Source organism: Nansenia antarctica, assembly GCF_963989245.1.
Source record: "Nansenia antarctica genome assembly, chromosome: 4".
In the NCBI taxonomy this organism is placed as follows: Eukaryota; Metazoa; Chordata; class Actinopteri; order Argentiniformes; family Microstomatidae; genus Nansenia; species Nansenia antarctica.
The window spans coordinates 40,898,537-40,921,501 of NC_137689.1; the positions used below are offsets into that span (position 1 = coordinate 40,898,537).

General features: G+C 48.2%; 1 protein-coding gene across 1 annotated transcript in view; it reads right to left on the reverse strand.

Annotated features, from left to right (window-relative positions):
* Positions 1-22,965, reverse strand: part of ubap2a (ubiquitin associated protein 2a) — a 77,598-nt gene that overhangs the window by 35,865 nt on the left and 18,768 nt on the right. The window contains exons 5-19 of the mRNA XM_080529356.1: positions 20,564-20,729; positions 19,005-19,080; positions 18,701-18,841; positions 17,079-17,179; positions 16,641-16,708; positions 15,893-15,963; positions 11,091-11,274; positions 8,367-8,640; positions 7,332-7,636; positions 6,872-7,044; positions 5,162-5,447; positions 4,448-4,490; positions 3,884-4,058; positions 3,211-3,265; positions 2,632-2,887 (exon numbers count right to left, since the gene is read on the reverse strand). Of these exons, the coding sequence (XP_080385482.1) occupies positions 2,632-2,887; positions 3,211-3,265; positions 3,884-4,058; positions 4,448-4,490; positions 5,162-5,447; positions 6,872-7,044; positions 7,332-7,636; positions 8,367-8,640; positions 11,091-11,274; positions 15,893-15,963; positions 16,641-16,708; positions 17,079-17,179; positions 18,701-18,841; positions 19,005-19,080; positions 20,564-20,729 (2,374 nt within the window). The remainder of the gene's footprint in view (positions 1-2,631; positions 2,888-3,210; positions 3,266-3,883; positions 4,059-4,447; positions 4,491-5,161; positions 5,448-6,871; positions 7,045-7,331; positions 7,637-8,366; positions 8,641-11,090; positions 11,275-15,892; positions 15,964-16,640; positions 16,709-17,078; positions 17,180-18,700; positions 18,842-19,004; positions 19,081-20,563; positions 20,730-22,965) is intronic.

A 22,965-nucleotide genomic window follows, 5' to 3' on the forward strand; every position in this document is an offset into this window, starting at 1 on the left:
CAAATAATGCAATAGGATATACAGTATATATGAATTTACAGAAACACATCATCATGAATGGAAACACGCAAGAGCGTGTATTACACGCTTACAATGCTTACAAGCTTACAGCAGTCGCCGGGCTGATGTTACGGCCGGCGTGAAGTTCACGACAAATAAACACGACAGGTTTGTGCATCTCTGTGAAGCTCATAATTATAATAACACAATATTGCAATATTTATTACTATTATTTTTGTAGAATAATAATCAACCATCATTCGTTAGTAATGAAAACTCCTGCAGTCCCGATCAATCTCCTCTCCACTTTACACATTACATAACCAAGATTTCTTTTGACATCACAACAATGTCAACACAATCACAACAGAATCTTATTTTATCCAACCAGGTTTTATATTTTGATTATGACATCATGTCTTTCAACATTGTCACACTTTTCATTACACACATTAGCGGCATCAAAAATGATGGGCTGGGCGTGCGAGGGAGTGTTCTTATTCTGGCAGATTGTGAAATATTAAAACCAATAACATTCTGAATGATTTATCATTCTGTACTCTTTCTCTCCTTTCTTTCATGTATTTTCTTTCAGCTCTTTTCACTAATATAGGTGAAACTAACTATAACAGGTTGCGGCACATGAACGCTCAGTGCAGGTACGCGCTCCTGTGAGATCATTCAACTTTCAAGTTTATTTGTCATTATACCAAATACAATTATATAATGTAATCAAAATAAAAAGAATGAACATATTCATCCATTCCATATAATCACATGTAACAACCCCTGTGAGCAGTTGCAGGGGCTGACAGGCTGATGTTACCGGCGAAGTTCACGACAAATAAACAGACTTTATCACTGTGAAGCTCATAACTATGATAACACAATATTGTAATATTTATTACTATTGTTTTTCCCTGCTTCTCTGCGCATAGGAACTTTATGAATTTTTAGAGGTAGTGATCTTGTAATTTTCTCTTCTTGTGTGACATCGCCATCCAGCGATCTTTGTGCGTCAGTACACACTCCCCCATTGTGAAGAGTGGTCGTGTGATTCGACACCTCGTCGCGGTAAAAGTAGGTGAAAAAACGTCGCGCGTCTAGTGATTACAGTGTGTTTTATTGGCATTCAAAACTATTTTAATTCTCGCGATAATATCGTGGATCGCGATTATTTTGCCCACGATAATCGTGATATGAAATTTTCTAATCGGCCCACCCCTAATCACAGCACTGGTTTATCAAGTGTAATGTGGCTTGCTATGCTGTCCCTAACGACAACAAAACCCAGGATTCCCTGCAAATCGAGCATGCGCAGATAAGTAACTGAATATTCCAAAAAGGGTCATTTTCCGATTAAGGTGTATACATGTCACAATATGCACATGTTTACTAATTGGTATGGAACGAAAAGCCTTGGTATATCGTTGGATATCTGCATAGCTAGTGGGGTGGTTAGGCACGACGCGAAGCGGAGTATGGAATACTCTCACACATTCACACCTTCGTGAGCCCTTTTCATACGGCGTAACAGCCGCAAACGACTCTAAAACACTAGTTTGCTTAACGTTAGACTGGGCTACGGGACTTTAACTTAACTCTCCGTTTCTGACCGTACATAGAGCTGCCTGTGGTGCTTTTTTTTCCAAGTGCTGATACAGGTTTGCGGTGTTGCCTCGGGATGTAGCGACTGTTCCACGACAGGTCGTGCACAACACCTGCTTTTGTTGCACATCTGTCGTTGACTCTGCTGACGCCATTTATCCACACCATGAATGTTGCTAGCTACTGAAACGTCTTCACACAGATTCACAAGTGGGCGTTTCACATGCAGTGTTGTTGGGCGTATGCGTAGTTACCATTGGCCACTTCTGATTGGTGAAAGATGCCAGGTCCATGTGGAGCACAGCACTTCTGATTGGTGTGAATGACTGACACACAAGAAAAAACATTGAATCCGACGTGCTGTATAATGTATCCCAAATCGCAGGCGATGCGATTTGCTAATCGCATCATGTCAAATTGCGATTTCGATTTAAAATCGATTAATCGTGCAGCCCTATACTATACCGTCTCACACACATACTGTACTGTACTGTCTCACACACATACTGTACTGTACTGTCTCACACACATACTGTACTGTACTCTCACACACATACTGTACTGTACTGTCTCACACACATACTGTACTGTACTGTCTCACACACATACTGTACTGTCTCACACATACTGTACTGTCTCACACATACTGTACTGTACTGTACTGTCTCACACACATACTGTACTGTACTGTCTCACACACATACTGTACTGTACTGTCTCACACATACTGTACTGTCTCACACATACTGTACTGTACTGTCTCACACACATACTGTACTGTACTGTCTCACACACATACTGTACTGTACTGTCTCACACACATACTGTACTGTACTGTCTCACACATACTGTACTGTACTGTCACACATACTGTACTGTACTGTCTCACACACATACTGTACTGTACTGTCTCACACACATACTGTACTGTCTCACACACTCACGCGTGTGCGTGCGGTGTGCGTGCCTGTGTGTTGTGTGTGGCATGCGCCTGAGTGTGCGTGTGCGTGTGTGTGTGCGTACCAGAGGAGGAGGACAGCAGCTGGCTCCTCTGGGCAGACAGGGTGGAGAGGCCCGTGGTTCCGTTGGCGCCGAGGCCCAGGGCGGTGGCGTGCAGCCCTCCGCTGGTCCCACTCAGCCCACTGAGGTGGCCCCCCCCACCCCCACCCCCGCCGCCGCTGCTCATCTGGTGGTGGAGCGAGGGGGCCGGGGGGGCCGGGGGGTACGAGGCAGACGAGGGCGCCAGAGAGCTAACACTGCCGCTGTCCACACTGGTGTACTGACAGAGAGACAGAGAGAGAGGGAGAGGGAGGAAGGAAGGAAGGAAGGAAAGTTTATTTCTATAGCACCTATCACAGACCAGCGGTCACAAAGTGCTTTACATAGGCTATAAAAACATAATTAAAGAGCAAACGTAAGAGCAGGTTAAAAGAAATAGGTAAACAAGTGAAAATAAAAACAAGAAACAAATAACAAGCGTACAAGACACAAAAAGACAGACAGGCTTTTGGGGTTAGCCGTGAAGCTGTGTGTGGGAAAAGCGTGTGTGCCGGGGGGGGGGGTAGGGGGAGGTGTGTGTGTGTGTGTGCGCGCAGTACTCACAGTGAGAGCGCTGGATCCGAGGGCTGATCCTGAGGAATGACTACTGCTGGCATGGCTGGGGGGGGGAGAGGTCAGTTACTATACAACCAGTCAGACAGGAGAAGATATCTGACTGCTACAGCCATCAGTGTGTCCCTATCACCACATCTTCTCTCTCAGCATGTTACATACTCCAGGGTTCCACATTAACACATGGATACATGCATACAGATACATGGATCTGTGTGTCGGTGTGCAGGAAGAACAACGGACGGCGCAGGCGCCAGACCAGACTAGATGATCGTGGAGTGAAGATATTATTGATGCAACGTGTGATCGACAGGCGCGTACGCTTTGATAATATCTTCACTCCACGATCATCTAATCTGGTCTGGCGCCTGCGCCGTCCGTTGTTCTTCCTGCACACCGGCACACAGATCCGGGATCCAGCAGCGTCGTCGCTGTCGCGCAAACAAACCCAGCAAATGTTTTACTTGCCCCGGGCAATCGGGCAACCGTTAATGTGGAACCCTGATATCGTCCCCAAACTCCTGTAGGGATTGTTGTTTCTGACCACTACAGCAGGAGCAGAAGTAGAAGAAGACCACTTTGTAATGGAACAAGACGGTTGAAGTGTACCAAGCTGTTGGTGCGTGTGTGTGTGCGTGTGCGTGTGTGTGTGTGTGTGTGTTACCTGTTGAGTTGTGGCAGGCTGGCACAAGGCATGTCAGGGCCCAGGCTAGAGAGCGTGGAGCTGTGTGGGGGGGGTATAGAGGTGGGAGGGTGGGCAGAGGGGGCGGGGCCACTGCTGCTGGTACTGATGCTTAATGAGGGAGACTCTGGCTTTGGTGTGGAGGAGGCAGACGACGCTGGAGAGAGACAGAGAGAGAGACAGAGAGAGAGACAGAGAGAGTGAGAGAGAGACAGAGAGACAGAGACAGAGAGAGACAGAGAGAGACAGAGACAGAGAGAGACAGAGAGAGAGACAGAGAGAGAGAGAGAGAGACAGAGAGAGAGAGACAGAGAGAGAGAGAGAGACAGAGAGAGAGAGAGAGACAGAGACAGAGAGAGAGACAGAGAGAGAGAGAGAGAGACAGAGAGAGAGAGAGAGAGACAGAGAGACAGAGAGAGACACAGAGAGACAGAGACAGAGACAGAGCGAGAGAGAGAGACAGAGAGAAAACATCCAACTGAACGTCTGGTCACTTTAACTTGGCTACTTGGTTTAACAGAAGAGAACCAGCCAGTAGAACCTTACTGTTGAACGGCGCACATGTCCTCCCACCGCTCAGACCGTTCTGCTGGGATGAACACACAGACATGGACACTTTGTTAGGTTCTGGGTGGCCAGACAGCCCCGCAGCAAGACAGCAATGGTGTGTATTGTGGAAACTCCTTTTTCTTCCCCTCTGCTATAAGGACTCTCCACACCTGACTCACTGCACTAACCCGGCCAGCTGTACTGCACTGTATAAGTTGTAAATATTGATGATTTTGTCTTGTGGTTACGTGCGTACATTATAATAATAATAATAATAACTTTATTTGTAAAGCGCTTTTCCTGCAAACGTTGCAGCTCAAAGTGCTTCAATCATTATATAATCTTAATTGAATTATTTTGTCATTTAAATGCAATATTAAAAGGATGGGTTTTTATAATCTTAATTTAATTATTTAGTCATTTAAAGGCAATATTAAAAAGATGGGTTTTTAGTCTTGACTTGAACATATTGCTGAGGTTGCATCCCTATTGTAAACTGGCACATTGTCCATTGTGACAGTCATGTGTAATGTGTGTATGTTTGATGTATTTGACACTGGTGTATTGAGTTTTTTTTCCCATCTGTACCAATCTGTACAACAAATTCCACCGACCTTGGTCGTGTGGTCATTAAACGATTCATTAATTCATCCCCCCCGGCCAGAACAGACACCCACCCCCCCCCCCCCCCACACACACACACACACTCACCATGACTGGAGGGGCCTCTTTACTCTGGGAGAAGGCCAGGCGGGAGTGGGGATTCACACCGCAGTCGTAACTGTCCCCCGCTGAGACGAAGGGACAGGAGGAGGAGGAGGGGGGGGGGACAGAGGAGGAAGAGGAAAGGGTGGTGGAGGAGGAGGAGGAGGAAGAGGGAGGGGGGGCGGAGCTGGAGGGTGTGAGGCAGGACAGGGCCACGGAGGGGGAGGAGGGGTAGAGGGGCTCAGAGGAGGAGAGAGGGAGGGTGACGGAGAGAGGGCTGCCCAGGGACTCGCTGTGAAGGAAACACCAAAACACCCCCCCCCACAGAGATGTCTGGTTACATACTGTACATGAAGGAAACACCCCTGTAACCACTGTATTTTTTTTCTTTAAAACCTTTAAAAAGTGCATCACCAGTGTGATACTACTAGGCCTACTGCACTGTATGTATGATGACTGTATGATGATGCATATGAAATATCCAATAAGAATAAGAGAATAATGATGAGACACACAAAATAATTGTACACGTGCGTAAAATGCCTGTGTGGGCCACGAACACTTTAGAGATTTTTAAGTGGGCCTTGAGTCCAAAAAGGTTGGGAACCGCTGCCGTAAAGGAAGGCTTGACGAAATCAAAAAGGGCGCAAGAGCGATGAGTATAGCATGCCATAGAGGGGGGGGGGTGTTCATCTTTAAATGGAATAACAGTTACATGGCCATTTATGTAGGACTGGTGCAGTAGTCACCATGGGGAAGGGGAGGTTCTCAGACCAGCTGTGACAGACTCTCCAGTTCTCTGTCATCTACTAGTTACCGCAGCACAGGCTAACTGTTAGCTGCACAGGCTAACAGTTAGCTGCACAGGCTAACAGTTTGCAGCACAGGCTAACAGTTAGCAGCACAGGCTAACAGTTAGCTGCACAGTCTAACAGTTAGCAGCACAGGCTAACAGTTAGCTGCACAGGCTAACAGTTAGCTGCACAGGCTAACAGTTTGCAGCACAGGCTAACAGTTAGCTGCACAGGCTATTTATACACGTTTTATACGCTTCCGTACATGTACATTGAACACCCTGGAGTTGGACGTGTTTCAACAGGACTATATGAAATTATGCTGTTATTTAGACTGTAGGTGCCAGGGGATAGGTCAACTGGTGCCATTTGCAGTTTCGGAGTAATGGTGGACATCGATACTGATTATTTTGGACCAGACGGTTGTTGAGATGTCCGACAGAAGAAAAAATAATAATAATAGGGAAGCACTCCTTCGACTACCAAATGGGTTTCAGTCCTGGGGGGCTGGAACCTCTAAACTAGCTGGGTTGTTGTCTAGTAACTCTAACCTCTAAACTAGCTGGGTTGTTGTCTAGTAACTCTAACCTCTAAACTAGCTGGGTTGTTGTCTAGTAACTCTAACCTCTAAACTAGCCTGGTGTCTGGTAACTCTAACCTCTAAACTAGCTGGGTTGTTGTCTGGTAACTCTAACCTCTAAACTAGCTGGGTTGTTGTCTAGTAACTCTAACCTCTAAACTAGCTGGGTTGTTGTCTAGTAACTCTAACCTCTAAACTAGCTGGGTTGTTGTCTAGTAACTCTAACTCTAGATGAGCTCTCTCCACACGAGAAGAGGGGGTTCTAGATGAGCTGTCTCCACACGAGAAGAGGGGTTTTTGGATGAGCTAATCTGCCCACGAGAAGAGGGGGGTTCTGCCCACCTGAGGGGTGAGGCGTAGAGGCTGGCCTGGCTCTGAGGGACCGGGGCTGGTGTGGACTCCCTCGACCCAAAGTCTGGCATGGCCGACTCCGAGCCGAAGTCCAGAGCTCCGAACTGGAGGTTGAGACCCGGGAGGTCAGCCGAGCCGGGCATCTCCACCGCTGACGAGGGGATCTGGAGAGGGAGGGAGGAGGTGAGGGAGGGGGTGAGGGAGGAGGTGAGGGAGGGAGGGGGGGGGTGAGGCACTTTAGGACTGTCTGTCTTCACTGGATGAGATAACACTAGAAACAGAATGTTGTTATTAGACTAGATAACATCTTGTGGTGATGCTGATCATCACACCAGTTCCCCCACCATCATCTGTGGTTGTCTCTCAGTGGGGGGGGAGGGGGGGCTGTCTTACCTTGGAGGTGGGGGGGGGGGCTCTCTTACCTTGGAGGTGGAGAGGGGGGCTCTCTTACCTTGGAGGTGGGGGGTATTCTTCGTTTCTGGCCCTTGAGCTGCGCTCGCTGCTGCTGCTGCGGCGTGCTGCAGCCTGGGGGGTCGGGGGACGCCGTGCTGGGGGCAGCAGGCTTGGGGGGTCCCTGGAGCGGCCCCAGGGAAGGGGACTGGGCGGGGGGGGCGGCGGCCAAGCCCAGGAGGGCGGGGAGGGGCTGTGTCTGCGGGGGGCTGGGCTGGCGGGCCAGGGGGGGCAGGGAGGGGACAGCGTTCCTCTGGATGAGCTGGCTCAGGACCAGGGAGGGCTCAGGCTGCATCTTAAACTCCCCTGGAGAGACACACACACACACACACACACACACACGGACAGACACTCAGAAACACACAGGTGAAGCCGTGCACACAAACGCAGATACTGGACAGTGCCCCTGAGTTAAGTAATGGGACAGTGAAGCGGTTGTTCTTCTTTTGGCTCTATACTCAAAAAGTTTTGGATTTTGAACATAGTCATTGTTTACTATGAGGCTCAAGTCGAGATTCTCACCTTTTATTTGATGGTATTTGTGTTCAAAATCCAAACTTTTGGTGTATGGAGCCAAAATAAGAACTCAACTGTCTAAGAATTTCTAATGACTTGTTGCACTGTAAGATTAAACCCTGGGTCCAAACAGTATTAGAAATGGTTCTTTTTAACATTTTCTTTACTCTTTCTTTTTTTTCCCCCCGTTTGCTTGAGCCTGCCTGGCGTGCCAGCCGGGGGGATTTTGCACATTTAAGACCACGTTGGTTCAATCGTGCCAGTCAAACTCAGTCAAGTACCTAAAAGTATTTGAAGTGAACTTAAAAATACTATTTGAAGACCAGGTCTGATAGAACAAACACACAGACACGAGCAGACCGAAACACACGTTAACATATAAAACACAAACACAACAGATTGACAAAGTGCCCCCTGTTCTTGACAGCATTCCAGCAACAGAGATGTTCAAGTTGTGCTACTGAAATGACACCACTAGTTTCTTGTTTTAGAAAGGTGTAGAAAGTAAAGCGGCACTCACGGCTGAACTGGGAGGTGAGGGAGGAGGTGGCGTTGGGGCCCGGGGCCTTGATGTCCCAGCTGGAGGAGGAGGGAGGGGGGACGGCGGCCCCTAGTCCTGGAAGCCTCCCCATGGAGGTAGTAGCGCCCTGCGTACTGGGCGGGGGGGCGGCCTGCGAGGAGGGGAGAGGCCCCAGGCCCGGCCCCTTCAGCTGCTCCAGGATCTGGGCACCGGGGCTGGACTGACTCCTCTGGGCCTGGCCCAGCTCCCTGAAGCCTGCGCCCAGCACCGACGACTGACACACACAGAAACCTCAGTCAACACGCTAGTCACACAGCACGCTAGTCACACAACACCCCCATCTGACCAACGCCTCCACGCTAGTCACATAACACCCCCATCTGACCAACGCCTCCACGCTAGTCACACAACACCCCCATCTGACCAACGCCTCCACGCTAGTCACACAACACCCCCATCTGACCAACGCCTCCACGCTAGTCACACAACACCCCCATCTGACCAACGCCTCCACGCTAGTCACACAACACCCCCATCTCTTCTGGAGCACGACCACTTGGAATGTTTAACACAGGGCGTCAAAAACACTTTTACATATATCAGGCATGAAAATGGGTCGGGGTGAAAAAGGTGAGAAGGATACGAGACCCGGAACCTGCTAGGCGGTCCCGGCGGAAAGTTTTTTGTGTGGAAAAATTAGCTTCCATGTGCTCATATCTGATTTCTTTTAGATTTACTCTAGTGGTGGTCACATGCAGAATTACAAGATTAAAATATATATATATATATATATATAATAATAATAATAATAATAATAATAATAATATGAATGTAGGTCACCTATTTTGGATTCAAAACGGCGAATTTCGCCGAAAGGTGAGCGATTATCATGCCTGATATATACAGGGGTGCAAACTGGCGATGGTCCAAAAACGCAGACGCGTCGTATTCCCACGCAGTGGGTCTGGCGACAATAATACATTTTCCGGTCTGACTTTTTAAATAAAAATAAAATCTATTCTACGCAAGTCTAAAGCACACAGAAGCCATTAAAAATGTTTATTTTGAAAGTCTCGCCCTGTGTCTGATCCTGATGTTATAGAAGCAGCGTAGCAGCAGGGTAGAAGCGAGGTAAAGGGGGACGCGAGACAGTCTCGGGCAGCGTTCGTAAATTCGCTCTGAGAGCGCCGGAGGGCACACTGGGCTCAACGTCATAAAGGGACCAAGTAATTTGATTGGACAAGAGGCATTCCATGACTGCTGATCAGATTTCCAGAGCGAAGTTACAAAGGCAGCCTAGGGCAAACCACTCGCCGACTCGTTTTTTTCATAACACGAAACTTGAAGTTGTAAAGTACCCACTCTATATAATAAACAACAGTTTAACGATCACTAAATACTTATAATGATCATCTAATTATGTGTAGTTATGTGTTTCTAGCATGTCGATGTTCTATCAGGTAAATTCGCTAGAACTAACCTCCATACCCTGGTTCAGAAGAAGAAATCAGTGCTTCGTCACTTACATCGTTGTCCTCGATGAAACTTTTAGGTGGATTGGTTACCCTAGCCTCGATGGTCTTCGTGACATTTCACAATCACAAACATATATGTACAGAAACTCACTAAAGTATAAAACACCGCTAAAATACCGCTTCTCTTCAAATCACTCCATGACACTGAGGTCAATGCATTTTCTTTTTTGTGAACTACCGTAATAACCCTAAATGGCTAGAGAGTGCAACTTATCTGCTATCAGAAACTGTTGGATTTCTTTCGATTGCACATATAGTTCAGGAATTACGATAGTTTGAACGAACCCTGTAAAATCCTGTTGAGAAGTTATCGCAACATAGAAATAACTTCTATGTTATTTTATTTTATTACTTCTTATGTTTCTACTTCCATCTTAAGACCTTTTTAAGACGTTTTATTTCAACTGCAGCAGAGTTTAGCCGACAGGAAGATGTTAGCTTGGGCATCATGTGACTTGGATGAGATGAGATGTAGACCCCCGCCCTCCCCCAAATGTTTTTTTCCAGATCTACATGATTCACGTAGGTCACCTATTTTGAGGTAAAAACAGCGAATTTCGCTGAAAGGTGACAAGTTTGCACCACTGAAATAAAAAAACTGACTTAAATAAAACCTCATACAACACTGCGTAGGAAAGTTAACGGTAATACACTTTCAGGTTGTTGTTTGGCGTGGGTCGGTGTGTCATCTGACTATCCAGACCAAAGTGGGGCCAAAATGACAACATGCCACCCACTGGTCTAGCCCCCTGGTCTGGGTGAGGATGGAGGGTGAGGGACGGTGAGGGTGGGTGGGTGAGGGAGGGGTAGGTGGGTGAGGATGGGGAGGGTGGGTGAGGGAGGGGAGGGTGAGGGGAGGGTGGGTGAGGGAGGGGAGAGCGTGGGTGAGGGAGGGGGGAGCGTGGGTGAGGGAGGGGGGAGCGTGGGTGAGGGAGGGTGGGTGAGGGAGGGGAGGGTGGGTGAGGGAGGGTGAGGGAGGGAGGGGGGAGCGTGGGTGAGGGAGGGAGGGGAGAGCGTGGGTGAGGGAGGGGGGAGCGTGGGTGAGGGAGGGGGGAGCGTGGGTGAGGGAGGGGGGAGCGTGGGTGAGGGAGGGGGGAGTGTGGGTGAGGGAGGGGGGAGCGTGGGTGAGGCGGGAGGTGGGTGAGGGAGGGGAGAGCGTGGGTGAGGGAGGGGGGAGGGTGGTTCTCACCAGGGCTGCGTGTGCGTAGCTGGCAGTGGCCGTGCCAAGAGGCGTCCCGTTGCGGGCGGGGTGGGGGTGGGGGTGGTGCTGGTGGGAGTTAGTGAAGACCAGGCTCTGGGAGGAGGGGGAAGGGGGGGGGGCCGCCTTCAGACCCCCCAGGTCTGGCTTCTGCAGCAGAGAGGCCAGGTCCAGACTAGAGGAAAGGACACACACACACACACACACACACACACACACACACAAGGAACCTTCATACCATAAAACAACAAACAAAACTGATTTCCAGGATTTCACACTTAGGCAGCTAGGGTGTTGTAGAACAAAACCCCATAGAGTTTTAATGGGGCATGGTCAGATGTTCAGCTTCTATATTTGTTGCAACAACTGAAAATATTCGGCAACTTCTGGTTAGCTTGGATGGTGCTAAACCGAAAAGGCCACTTCCACAGACCTGCAGATAACTAGTCTACTGAGACTACTGAGACCTGGAGACACTAGTCTACTGAGACCTGGAGATACTAGACTACTGAGACCTGGAGACACTAGTCTACTGTGAACTGGAGATACTAGACTATTGAGACCTGGAGATACTAGTCTACTGAGACCTGGAGATACTAGACTACTGAGACCTGAGATACTAGACTACTGAGACCTGGAGACACAAGACTACTGAGACCTGGAGATACTAGACTACTGAGACCTGGAGATACTAGACTACTGAGACCTGAGATACGAGACTACTGAGACCTGGAGATACTAGACTCCTGTGACCTGGAGATACTAGACTACTGAGACCTGGAGATACTAGTCTACTGAGACCTGGAGACACAAGACTACTGAGACCTGGAGATACTAGACTACTGAGACCTGAGATACTAGACTACTGAGACCTGGAGATACTAGACTACTGAGACCTGGAGATACTAGACTACTGAGACCTGGAGATACTAGACTACTGAGACCTGAGATACTAGACTACTGAGACCTGAGATACTAGACTCCTGTGACCTGGAGATACTAGACTCCTGAGACCTGGAGATACTAGACTACTGAGACCTGGAGATACTAGACTACTGAGACCTGGAGATACTAGACTACTGAGACCTGGAGATACTAGTCTACTGAGACCTGGAGATACTAGACTACTGAGACCTGGAGATACTAGACTACTGAGACCTGAGATACTAGACTACTGAGACCTGAGATACTAGTCTACTGAGACCTGGAGATACTAGACTCCTGAGACCTGGAGATACTAGACTCCTGAGACCTGGAGATACTAGACTACTGAGACCTGAGATACTAGACTACTGAGACCTGAGATACTAGACTCCTGTGACCTGGAGATACTAGACTCCTGAGACCTGGAGATACTAGACTACTGAGACCTGGAGATACTAGACTACTGAGACCTGGAGATACTAGACTACTGAGACCTGGAGATACTAGTCTACTGAGACCTGGAGATACTAGACTACTGAGACCTGGAGATACTAGTCTACTGAGAGCTGGAGATACTAGACTACTGAGACCTGGAGACACTAGTCTACTGAGACCTGAGATACTAGTCTACTGAGACCTGGAGATACTAGACTACTGAGACCTGGAGATACTAGACTACTGAGACCTGGAGATACTAGACTACTGAGACCTGAGATACTAGTCTACTGAGACCTGGAGATACTAGACTACTGAGACCTGGAGATACTAGACTACTGAGACCTGGAGATACTAGACTACTGAGACCTGGAGATACTAGTCTACTGAGACCTGGAGACACTAGTCTACTGAGACCTGAGATACTAGACTACTGAGACCTGGAGATACTAGACTACTGAGACCTGAGATACTAGACTACTGAGACCTGAGATACTAGACTCCTGAGACCTGGAGATACTAGACTACTGAGACCTGAGATACTAGACTACTGAGACCTGAGATACTAGACTACTGAGACCTGAGATACTAGACTCCAGAGACCTGGAGATACTAGTCTACTGAGACCTGGAGATACTAGACTACTGAGACCTGAGATACTAGACTACTGAGACCTGAGATACTAGACTACTGAGACCTGAGATACTAGACTACTGAGACCTGGAGATACTAGACTACTGAGACCTGGAGATACTAGACTATTGAGACCTGGAGATACTAGACTACTGAGACCTGAGATACTAGACTACTGAGACCTGGAGATACTAGACTACTGAGACCTGAGATACTAGACTACTGAGACCTGGAGATACTAGACTACTGAGACCTGGAGACACTAGTCTACTGAGACCTGGAGATACTAGACTACTGAGACCTGAGATACTAGACTACTGAGACCTGGAGATACTAGACTACTGAGACCTGGAGATACTAGTCTACTGAGACCTGGAGACACTAGTCTACTGAGACCTGGAGATACTAGACTACTGAGACCTGGAGATACTAGACTACTGAGACCTGGAGACACTAGTCTACTGAGACCTGAGATACTAGACTACTGAGACCTGGAGATACTAGACTACTGAGACCTGAGATACTAGACTCCTGAGACCTGGAGATACTAGACTACTGAGACCTGAGATACTAGACTACTGAGACCTGAGATACTAGACTACTGAGACCTGAGATACTAGACTACTGAGACCTGGAGATACTAGACTACTGAGACCTGAGATACTAGACTACTGAGACCTGAGATACTAGACTACTGAGACCTGAGATACTAGACTACTGAGACCTGGAGATACTAGTCTACTGAGACCTGGAGATACTAGACTACTGAGACCTGAGATACTAGACTACTGAGACCTGAGATACTAGACTACTGAGACCTGGAGATACTAGACTACTGAGACCTGGAGATACTAGTCTACTGAGACCTGAGATACTAGTCTACTGAGACCTGGAGATACTAGACTACTGAGACCTGAGATACTAGACTACTGAGACCTGGAGATACTAGACTACTGAGACCTGGAGATACTAGTCTACTGAGACCTGAGATACTAGTCTACTGAGACCTGGAGATACTAGACTACTGAGACCTGAGATACTAGACTACTGAGACCTGGAGACACTAGACTACTGAGACCTGGAGATACTAGACTACTGAGACCTGGAGATACTAGTCTACTGAGACCTGGAGATACTAGTCTACTGAGACCTGGAGATACTAGTCTACTGAGACCTGGAGATACTAGACTACTGAGACCTGAGACCTGAGATACTAGACTACTGAGACCTGGAGATACTAGACTACTGAGACCTGGAGATACTAGTCTACTGAGACCTGGAGATACTAGACTACTGAGACCTGGAGATACTAGACTACTGAGACCTGAGATACTAGACTACTGAGACCTGGAGACACTAGTCTACTGAGACCTGAGATACTAGACTACTGAGACCTGAGATACTAGACTACTGAGACCTGGAGACACTAGACTACTGAGACCTGGAGATACTAGACTACTGAGACCTGGAGACACTAGTCTACTGAGACCTGAGATACTAGACTACTGAGACCTGAGATACTAGACTACTGAGACCTGAGATACTAGACTACTGAGACCTGAGATACTAGACTACTGAGACCTGGAGATACTAGACTCCTGAGACCTGGAGATACTAGACTACTGAGACCTGGAGATACTAGACTACTGAGACCTGGAGATACTAGACTACTGAGACCGGGAGATACTAGACTACTGAGACCTGAGATACTAGTCTACTGAGACCTGGAGATACTAGACTCCTGTGACCTGGAGATACTAGACTACTGAGACCTGGAGACACTAGTCTACTGAGACCTGGAGATACTAGACTACTGAGACCTGGAGACACTAGTCTACTGAGACCTGGAGATACTAGACTCCTGTGACCTGGAGATACTAGACTACTGAGACCGGGAGATACTAGACTACTGAGACCTGGAGACACTAGTCTACTGAGACCTGAGATACTAGTCTACTGAGACCTGGAGATACTAGACTACTGAGACCTGGAGACACTAGTCTACTGAGACCTGAGATACTAGTCTACTGAGACCTGGAGATACTAGACTACTGAGACCTGGAGACACTAGTCTACTGAGACCTGAGATACTAGACTACTGAGACCTGGAGATACTAGACTACTGAGACCTGGAGATACTAGTCTACCGAGACCTGGAGATACTAGACTACTGAGACCTGGAGATACTAGACTACTGAGACCTGGAGATACTAGACTACTGAGACCTGGAGATACTAGTCTACTGAGACCTGGAGATACTAGTCTACTGAGACCTGAGACCTGGAGATACTAGTCTACTGAGACCTGGAGACACTAGTCTACTGAGACCTGAGATACTAGACTACTGAGACCTGGAGATACTAGACTACTGAGACCTGGAGATACTAGACTACTGAGACCTGGAGATACTAGACTACTGAGACCTGGAGATACTAGACTACTGAGACCTGAGATACTAGTCTACTGAGACCTGGAGATACTAGTCTACTGAGACCTGGAGATACTAGACTACTGAGACCTGAGATACTAGACTACTGAGACCTGAGATACTAGACTACTGAGACCTGGAGACACTAGACTACTGAGACCTGGAGACACTAGTCTACTGAGACCTGGAGATACTAGACTACTGAGACCTGGAGATACTAGACTACTGAGACCTGAGATACTAGACTACTGAGACCTGAGACCTGGAGACACTAGACTACTGAGACCTGGAGACACTAGACTACTGAGACCTGGAGATACTAGTCTACTGAGACCTGAGACCTGGAGGTACTAGACTACTGAGAGGGAGTTACCTTTGCCCAGGTGTGATGCGGTTCTCAGCCGCAGGCGTGCAGGAGGAGGTGAACACCGTGGTCTCAGACAGCTGGGGGGAGAGAGGGTGAGAGGGGTCAGGGTGAGAGGGTTAGAGGGGTCAGGGTGAGAGGGGGAGGCTCACTGGGTGGTCCATCAATGCAACGGCGAGACATAACCATAATGCTACGGTTGTGTGAAAGCAGCCCCTCAAAAGGCTTTTACGGACTGGATTTGTATATTTGACATACGGCCGTCGTATATGAAGTCATGGGTTCTCAGCAGGGAAGAAGTGTATTGATCTTGATTTCGTGTGTCAGTAAATATAATATACTTTGCATATGTAATCAATAGTTTGCCGATTGAGTCTGTCATCATCATCATCATGACCATCTTCACTAGCCACCTTGCATATTTGACAGCAATATTCTGGCTTGACTAGCGAGTGTGTCATTGATTTTCAACAACGTTGATATTCTGAACTTGCGCAGCCCCGTCATTTGAAGCATTTAAAACACACCCTAGTTGTCTGATCACAAGTATCATCCCAATATGCAAATCAAGTCCTGATCAACAGATAGGAGTATGAGATCTGCACACTCTGAAGCCCAATTTATACTTCTGCGTAAAATGGGGGTGGGGGGGGGGGGTGAGGAAGCTATGCTGTTGTCGGCAGCATGACACCAGCTTCAAACTGAGCCGTGACACGTGAATGTGGGGAAAAACAACAACGCTCTTCCAGCTCCCTACCCGACTCCCACTCACGTCCTCACTCCAGTCCTCCGCTGTCCAGTCCTCCAGGGTACTCCTCCAGGTCACTGAGGAGAGGAGGAGAGGGTCAGAGGGGTCAGGGTCAGAGGGGTCAGGGTGAGAGGGGTCAGGGTGAGAGGGTTAGAGGGGTCAGGGTGAGAGGGTTAGAGGGTGAGAGGGGTCAGGGTGAGAGGGGTCAGGGTGAGAGGGTGAGAGGGGTCAGGGTCAGGGTGAGAGTGTTAGAGGGGTCAGGGTTTAGAGGGTGAGAGGGGTCAGGGTCAGGGTGAGAGGGGTCAGGGTCAGGGTGAGAGGGGTCAGGGTGAGAGGGTGAGAGGGGTCAGGGTGAGAGGGTTAGAGGGGTCAGGGTGAGAGGGTGAGAGTGGTCAGGGTGAGGGTGAGAGGGTGAGAGGACTTCCAGGCCTGGCGTGGGGGTCTCACCTGTCCCCTCGGTGCTGGTGTTGGCTCCCCCCTCCCAGACCTCCGTCTGTGTGGCCCCGCCCCTCCCAGCGTCTGAGGTGTAGTCAGCTGGGTTAAAGATGCTGTCCAGGAAGGAAGGAGGAGGAGAGAGGAGAAGACAAACCAAAATGTTACAGACGCTCTCGCCTACGAGGAAACAACAACCCCAGTGGAGGGACAGACGGGTTAGAGGGGTCAGTGGAGGGACAGACTGTCAGATCCAGGGTTAGACAGACAGACAGACAGACTGTCAGATCCAGGGTTAGACAGACAGACAGACAGACAGACAGACAGACTGTCAGATCCAGGGTTAGACAGACTGTCAGATCCAGGGTTAGACAGACAGACAGACAGACAGTCAGATTCAGGGTTAGACAGACTGTTAGATCCAGGGTTAGACAGACTGTTAGATCCAGGGTTAGACAGACAGACAGACAGACTGTCAGATCCAGGGTTAGACAGACAGACAGACTGTCAGCTCCAGGGTTAGACAGACAGACAGACTGTCAGATCCATGGCCAGAGGAGGATAGTGCTGTAGGAGTATTCATGAGCAACAACTACATTTGAACTAAACGTAACATTTAGTGCCAAGGGCGAATAAATTCGACCAAACTGTCAACATTCTAGAGTTTATTAACCGAAAATACCTAATAATGATGACGCTTCGTTTTGTAGCCAAAGTATTGTCGCTGTTGTAGTCCCTGTACTGAGCCAAAGTATTGTTGCTGTTGTAACAGACCTAGGAGCTGTTGTAGCAGACCTAGGAGCTGTTGTAACAGACCTAGGAGCTGTTGTAGCAGACCTAGGAGATGTTGTTACAGACCTAGGAGCTGTTGTTACAGACCTAGGAGCTGTTGTAGCAGACCTAGGAGCTGTTGTAACAGACCTAGGAGCTGTTGTAACAGATCTAGGAGCTGTTGTAGCAGACCTAGGAGCTGTTGTAACAGACAAGAGCTGTTGTAACAGACCTAGGAGCTGTTGTAACAGACCTAGGAGCTGTTGTAACAGACCTAGGAGCTGTTGTAGCAGACCTAGGAGCTGTTGTAACAGACCTAGGAGCTGTTGTAGCAGACCTAGGAGCTGTTGTAGCAGACCTAGGAGCTGTTGTAACAGACCTAGGAGCTGTTGTAGCAGACCTAGGAGCTGTTGTAACAGACAAGAGCTGTTGTAACCAACCACTAAATGTGCTTTTCTCCAACCAGGTAGTGTTGAACTTACACTTCCCCACAGTTCCCCCCAAAGGTACATAATAATGATGACGCTTCGTTTTGTAGCCAAAGTAATGTCACCGTTGTAGTCCCTGTACTGAGCCAAAGTATTGTCGCTAGGTAAATGTCATATAAAAGCACTCTAGTTTGGTGAATGTTTCAGAATTCTTTGACAGGAAGTTACAGCTTGTCGCAAAAAGACAGGAACCACCGCCCATAACTTTGATGCACTAACAAAACTAACTTTTCCAGCACATAGGGGATGTGGAGATATCGGCACAGTGAAGCAGACATACGAAAAAGGCATCCATTCTGAGAAAATAGAGATTGGCGATTTGGCATTTTCAATGGTCGGCATAACGAAACTAGAAACTAGGGCGATGGACAAACTCACCCCATTCCCTGGGCGGAGAACCTGCTCCCTGGTGGCACCGGTGGCATCCTGCCCGTGCCCCGTCCTCTGCCCCCGGATCCTACTGGGCCACACACACCCACACACACACCCACACACACACAGAGTATGACTAAAATGTTTCTGTGGTTGGAAGAATGGCATGATTGGAGGACCGTTAATTTTGGGATGCTGCTTCAACAGGGTAACACTGTAGGTGCAGGTCACTGACAGAGTACACACTCACCTGCTTCAACAAGGTAACACTGTAGGTGCAGGCCAATGACAGAGTACAAACTCACCTCGCCCTCTGCCTCTGCGCCCCCCTTCGAACCCTCTGACGGAGGCAGCCACCGCCTCCACACCGTTCTCTTCTGGCCGCACTGAGAGAGAGAGAGAGAGAGGGGGGGGGGGGGGGGGGTGGAGGGGGAGAGAGAGAGAGAGGGGGGGAGGAGGTGGAGGGGGAAAGAGTGTCATTATGGGATTCCGGGACCGGAAATATGCAGTACTACTGAACCAACGGACCGTTGTTTACTTCAGAGCCCAGTTGACCTAGGAGCCGTTGTAACAGACCTAGGAGCTGTTGGAACAGACCTAGGAGCTGTTGTAACAGACCTGGGAGCTGTTGTAACAGTGAGCTGTTGTTGTAACAGACCTAGGTGCTGTTGTAGCAGACCTAGGAGCTGTTGTAACAGACCTAGGAGCTGTTGTAACAGTGAGCTGTTGTTGTAACAGACCTAGGAGCTGTTGTAACAGACCTAGGAGCTGTTGTAACAGACCTAGGAGCTGTTGTAGCAGACCTAGGAGCTGTTGTAGCAGACCTAGGAGCTGTTGTAACAGACCTAGGAGCTGTTGTAACAGACCTAGGAGCTGTTGTAACAGACCTAGGAGCTGTTGTAACAGACCTAGGAGCTGTTGTAACAGACCTAGGAGCTGTTGTAACAGACCTAGGAGCTGTTGTAACAGACCTAGGAGCTGTTGTAGCAGACCTAGGAGCTGTTGTAACCAACCACTAAATGTGCTTTTCTCCAACCAGGTAGTGCTTTTCTCCAACTTCCCCACAGTTCCCCCCAAAGGTACATAAGTTGAGATTTGAAGACTTGTTTGCGCTACGCTGTCAGAATGTCTCCTTTACACCACGCCTAGATGAAGCTTGTTTACTACCTGGGTGTTCTCTGAAAAGTTCTCCCCTGGGGCTGCAAAGCTAGTGTTTATTGGTGTTTATTGGTGTTTATTGGTTCCAGCTTATTTCCATACTATTGTTGTGGGCGGCGGGGGGGGGGGGGGGAACTGATAGGCTAATTACCATACAGCTAATTACCATACTGCTTACGTTACAGACCGGACATTAAACATCATACAGAGAAGTTATCGCAACTTCCTAATCCAGTTGTGGGGAGCATGGCGCGTTCTGGCCTGCAGGTGGAGCCAGACTGTGGTGGAGTGTGGATGACGGGGCTGATTGCGGACATGTGTCAGTAATCAGCCTCGTTATCCAGATGGTCTTTTTAACCTGTGTGTGTTTGTTCCCCCCGGCAGTGAACAAGACAGGGAGAACCTGCGACACGGAGAGAGACACTGTACCCCAGGAGCGAGCAGATCCCGAAAGGGGTGTCCAGCGAGCGAGTCCCGAAAAGGGAAGCCGACGCCGCAGCTATTATTATTATTATTATTAGTTGCTTGTGTTTATTACTTTTAAACAGAATCCCGCCAGCACGTCGGTGACGTACGCTGAGCGATTGTAGCGAAATAACCGCTCTGATTGAACCGTCCCTCTGTGCCTAGAGACTCTTACACCAGTAGATTTTTAAGACCTACCAACTCATATTTAAGACTAAGGACCAGAGGGGATCTCTCTCTTCTCACCCTGCCGGTTGCGACTGGTCCCCCTGCCCCTCCGGGCGGGCCCCCCGCGGCCCTCCCTCTCGCCCATCTTCTCCCGGTTCTCCTTGTTCTCCTTGTTCTCCTTGCTCTCTGAGGACGGGCCATCCTTCACCAAGGCACGTTTCTTCCCCACGGTCTCCCACGAGGTCTGAGTGAGGGAGAGAGAGATGGAGTAGAGAGTGGTAGGGAGAGGGGGGAAGAGAAGGTGAGAGGAAGACCCAAAGGGATGGAAAGAGAGAAGAGAGAGAGCAAGACAGAGGTGGCAGGGAGGGGATGCATCACAGAAAGACAAAACAAGAGTTTGTTTAATAGACATATACATAAATAAACACAGTCCAAAAGAGTTTGTTTAATAGACATATACATAAATAAAAACAGTCCAAAAGGGCAAATGGGACGGGACTAGAACTGATTATTGTTACCAATTTCAATAAACCATTACGTTGCCATTGACTGTGCGTCTGCAACGCAAACACATACTCCCACTGCTGTGGCATGACAACATGACTGCATCACGTTTACATTTTTGGCATTTAGCAGGCGCCTTTATTCAAAGTGACTTACATATACATTTGTCAAGTAAGTGAATCATCTAGCCATCAGTCATCGCAAGAAAAAGTAATCTATGCTCGGGCCAGGGGCCATTGGCAATCAAAGATGCTAGAGGCAATTTTTTTTTCTTCTCACTGTCGTGTCTGGGAGCGTTATACAGGACGGGGTGGTGACAACAGCAGGTAGCAGATTACAAACAGGATTAAATACATTAGTGAGTTTGACAGGATTAAATACAGTAGTGAGTTTGACAGGATTAAATACAGTAGTGAGTTTGATAGGATTAAATACAGTAGTGAGTTTGACAGGATTAAATACAGTAGTGAGTTTGACAGGATTAAATACAGTAGTGAGTTTGACACACAGGAAGAGAAAATGAACCTCTTTCTATTTCAGTACTTCCAAGAAACCAAAACAAGAAGAAGAACAAGAAGAAGAACAACAACAACAACAACAACAACAACAACAACAACAGAGACTGACTGTCTGGGTGACTGACTGTCTGCCTCATTGACTGTCTGGCTGGTTGACTGTCTGGCTGGTTGACTGTCTGCCTGGTTGACTGTCTGGCTGGTTGAATGTCTGCCTGGTTGACTGTCTGGCTGGTTGACTGTCTGGCTGGTTGACTGTCTGGCTGGTTGACTATCTGGCTGGTTGACTGTGTGGCTGGTTGACTGTCTGGCTGGTTGACTGTCTGGCTGGTTGACTGTCTGGCTGGTTGACGGACTGGCAGGCTGGCTGGCTGGTTGACTGTCTGGCTGGTTGACTGTCTGGCTGGTTGACTGACTGGCAGGCTGGCTGGCTGGTTGACTGTCTGGCTGGTTGGCTTGTTGACTGTCTGGCTGGTTGACTGTCTGGCTGGTTGGCTGGCAGGCTGGCTGGCTGGCTGGGTGACTGGCTGGCTGACTGGCTGGTTGACTGGGTGACTGGCTGGGTGACTAAAGTGACTACATGCAAGGGTAGTAAACCTTGACCAAAGTCAGAACATATTTACAAGCAACCAAATAAGCAAAGTAAGAAGTTTCTATGATCTGATCATTGAATTAAACCTAGCACTATGAACTCTGTATGAAGTAGGGAAAACACGTCGCTGCGCTGACAATCACATTAGTTTAGTTTAGCAAAAATGCTGTTGAATAAGAGAAAGGTTGACACGGAATGTAGGGTATTTCAAGAAAGATGGAAAGAGCTCTATTTCTTCTGGGAGGTACATGGCAAACTTACACGCCTTATCTGCTCACTGTACAGTGACTGTAGCATCTGATGTCATCAAAGGACACCACGAGACCCACACAGAAACATGACGACTCCGAACCTAAAAGCTGTATGTGAATCATCTCTAAAAATGTGTATTTCCCAAATGTGGAGACACATGTAGCCTTAACTGCTCTGTCATCATTGCCAGTGAAATCTCTGCAGCGTCCAAGACGTTCTCAGAGGGGGAATTTGTGAAGACCTGCATGTTACAGTTTTTTACGGTCGCTAAGTCTCAGTGTTCAATACTGAAGTCACAGAGTCACAACTCTTCATACAGTCTGCATTACTAACATGCATGTTGGCCAATCACTTCATTCATGTCTCAAAAGAAGCTCGTTCAACCATACACTGGCAACAATGTTCACTCAGAAAGCATACACAGTCATTCATAACATTCTGACTTACAAAACACTAACAACAGGGAGCATTACATATTTATTTATTTTTTTGTAAACATATTTTATTGGCATTTTGGCAGTCCTCACAAATCAATATTCACAAATATTGAATATCAAATATACAAATCACCACAGAAACACAGCCAACACCCTCTTGGTCTCCCAGTCACGACCCAG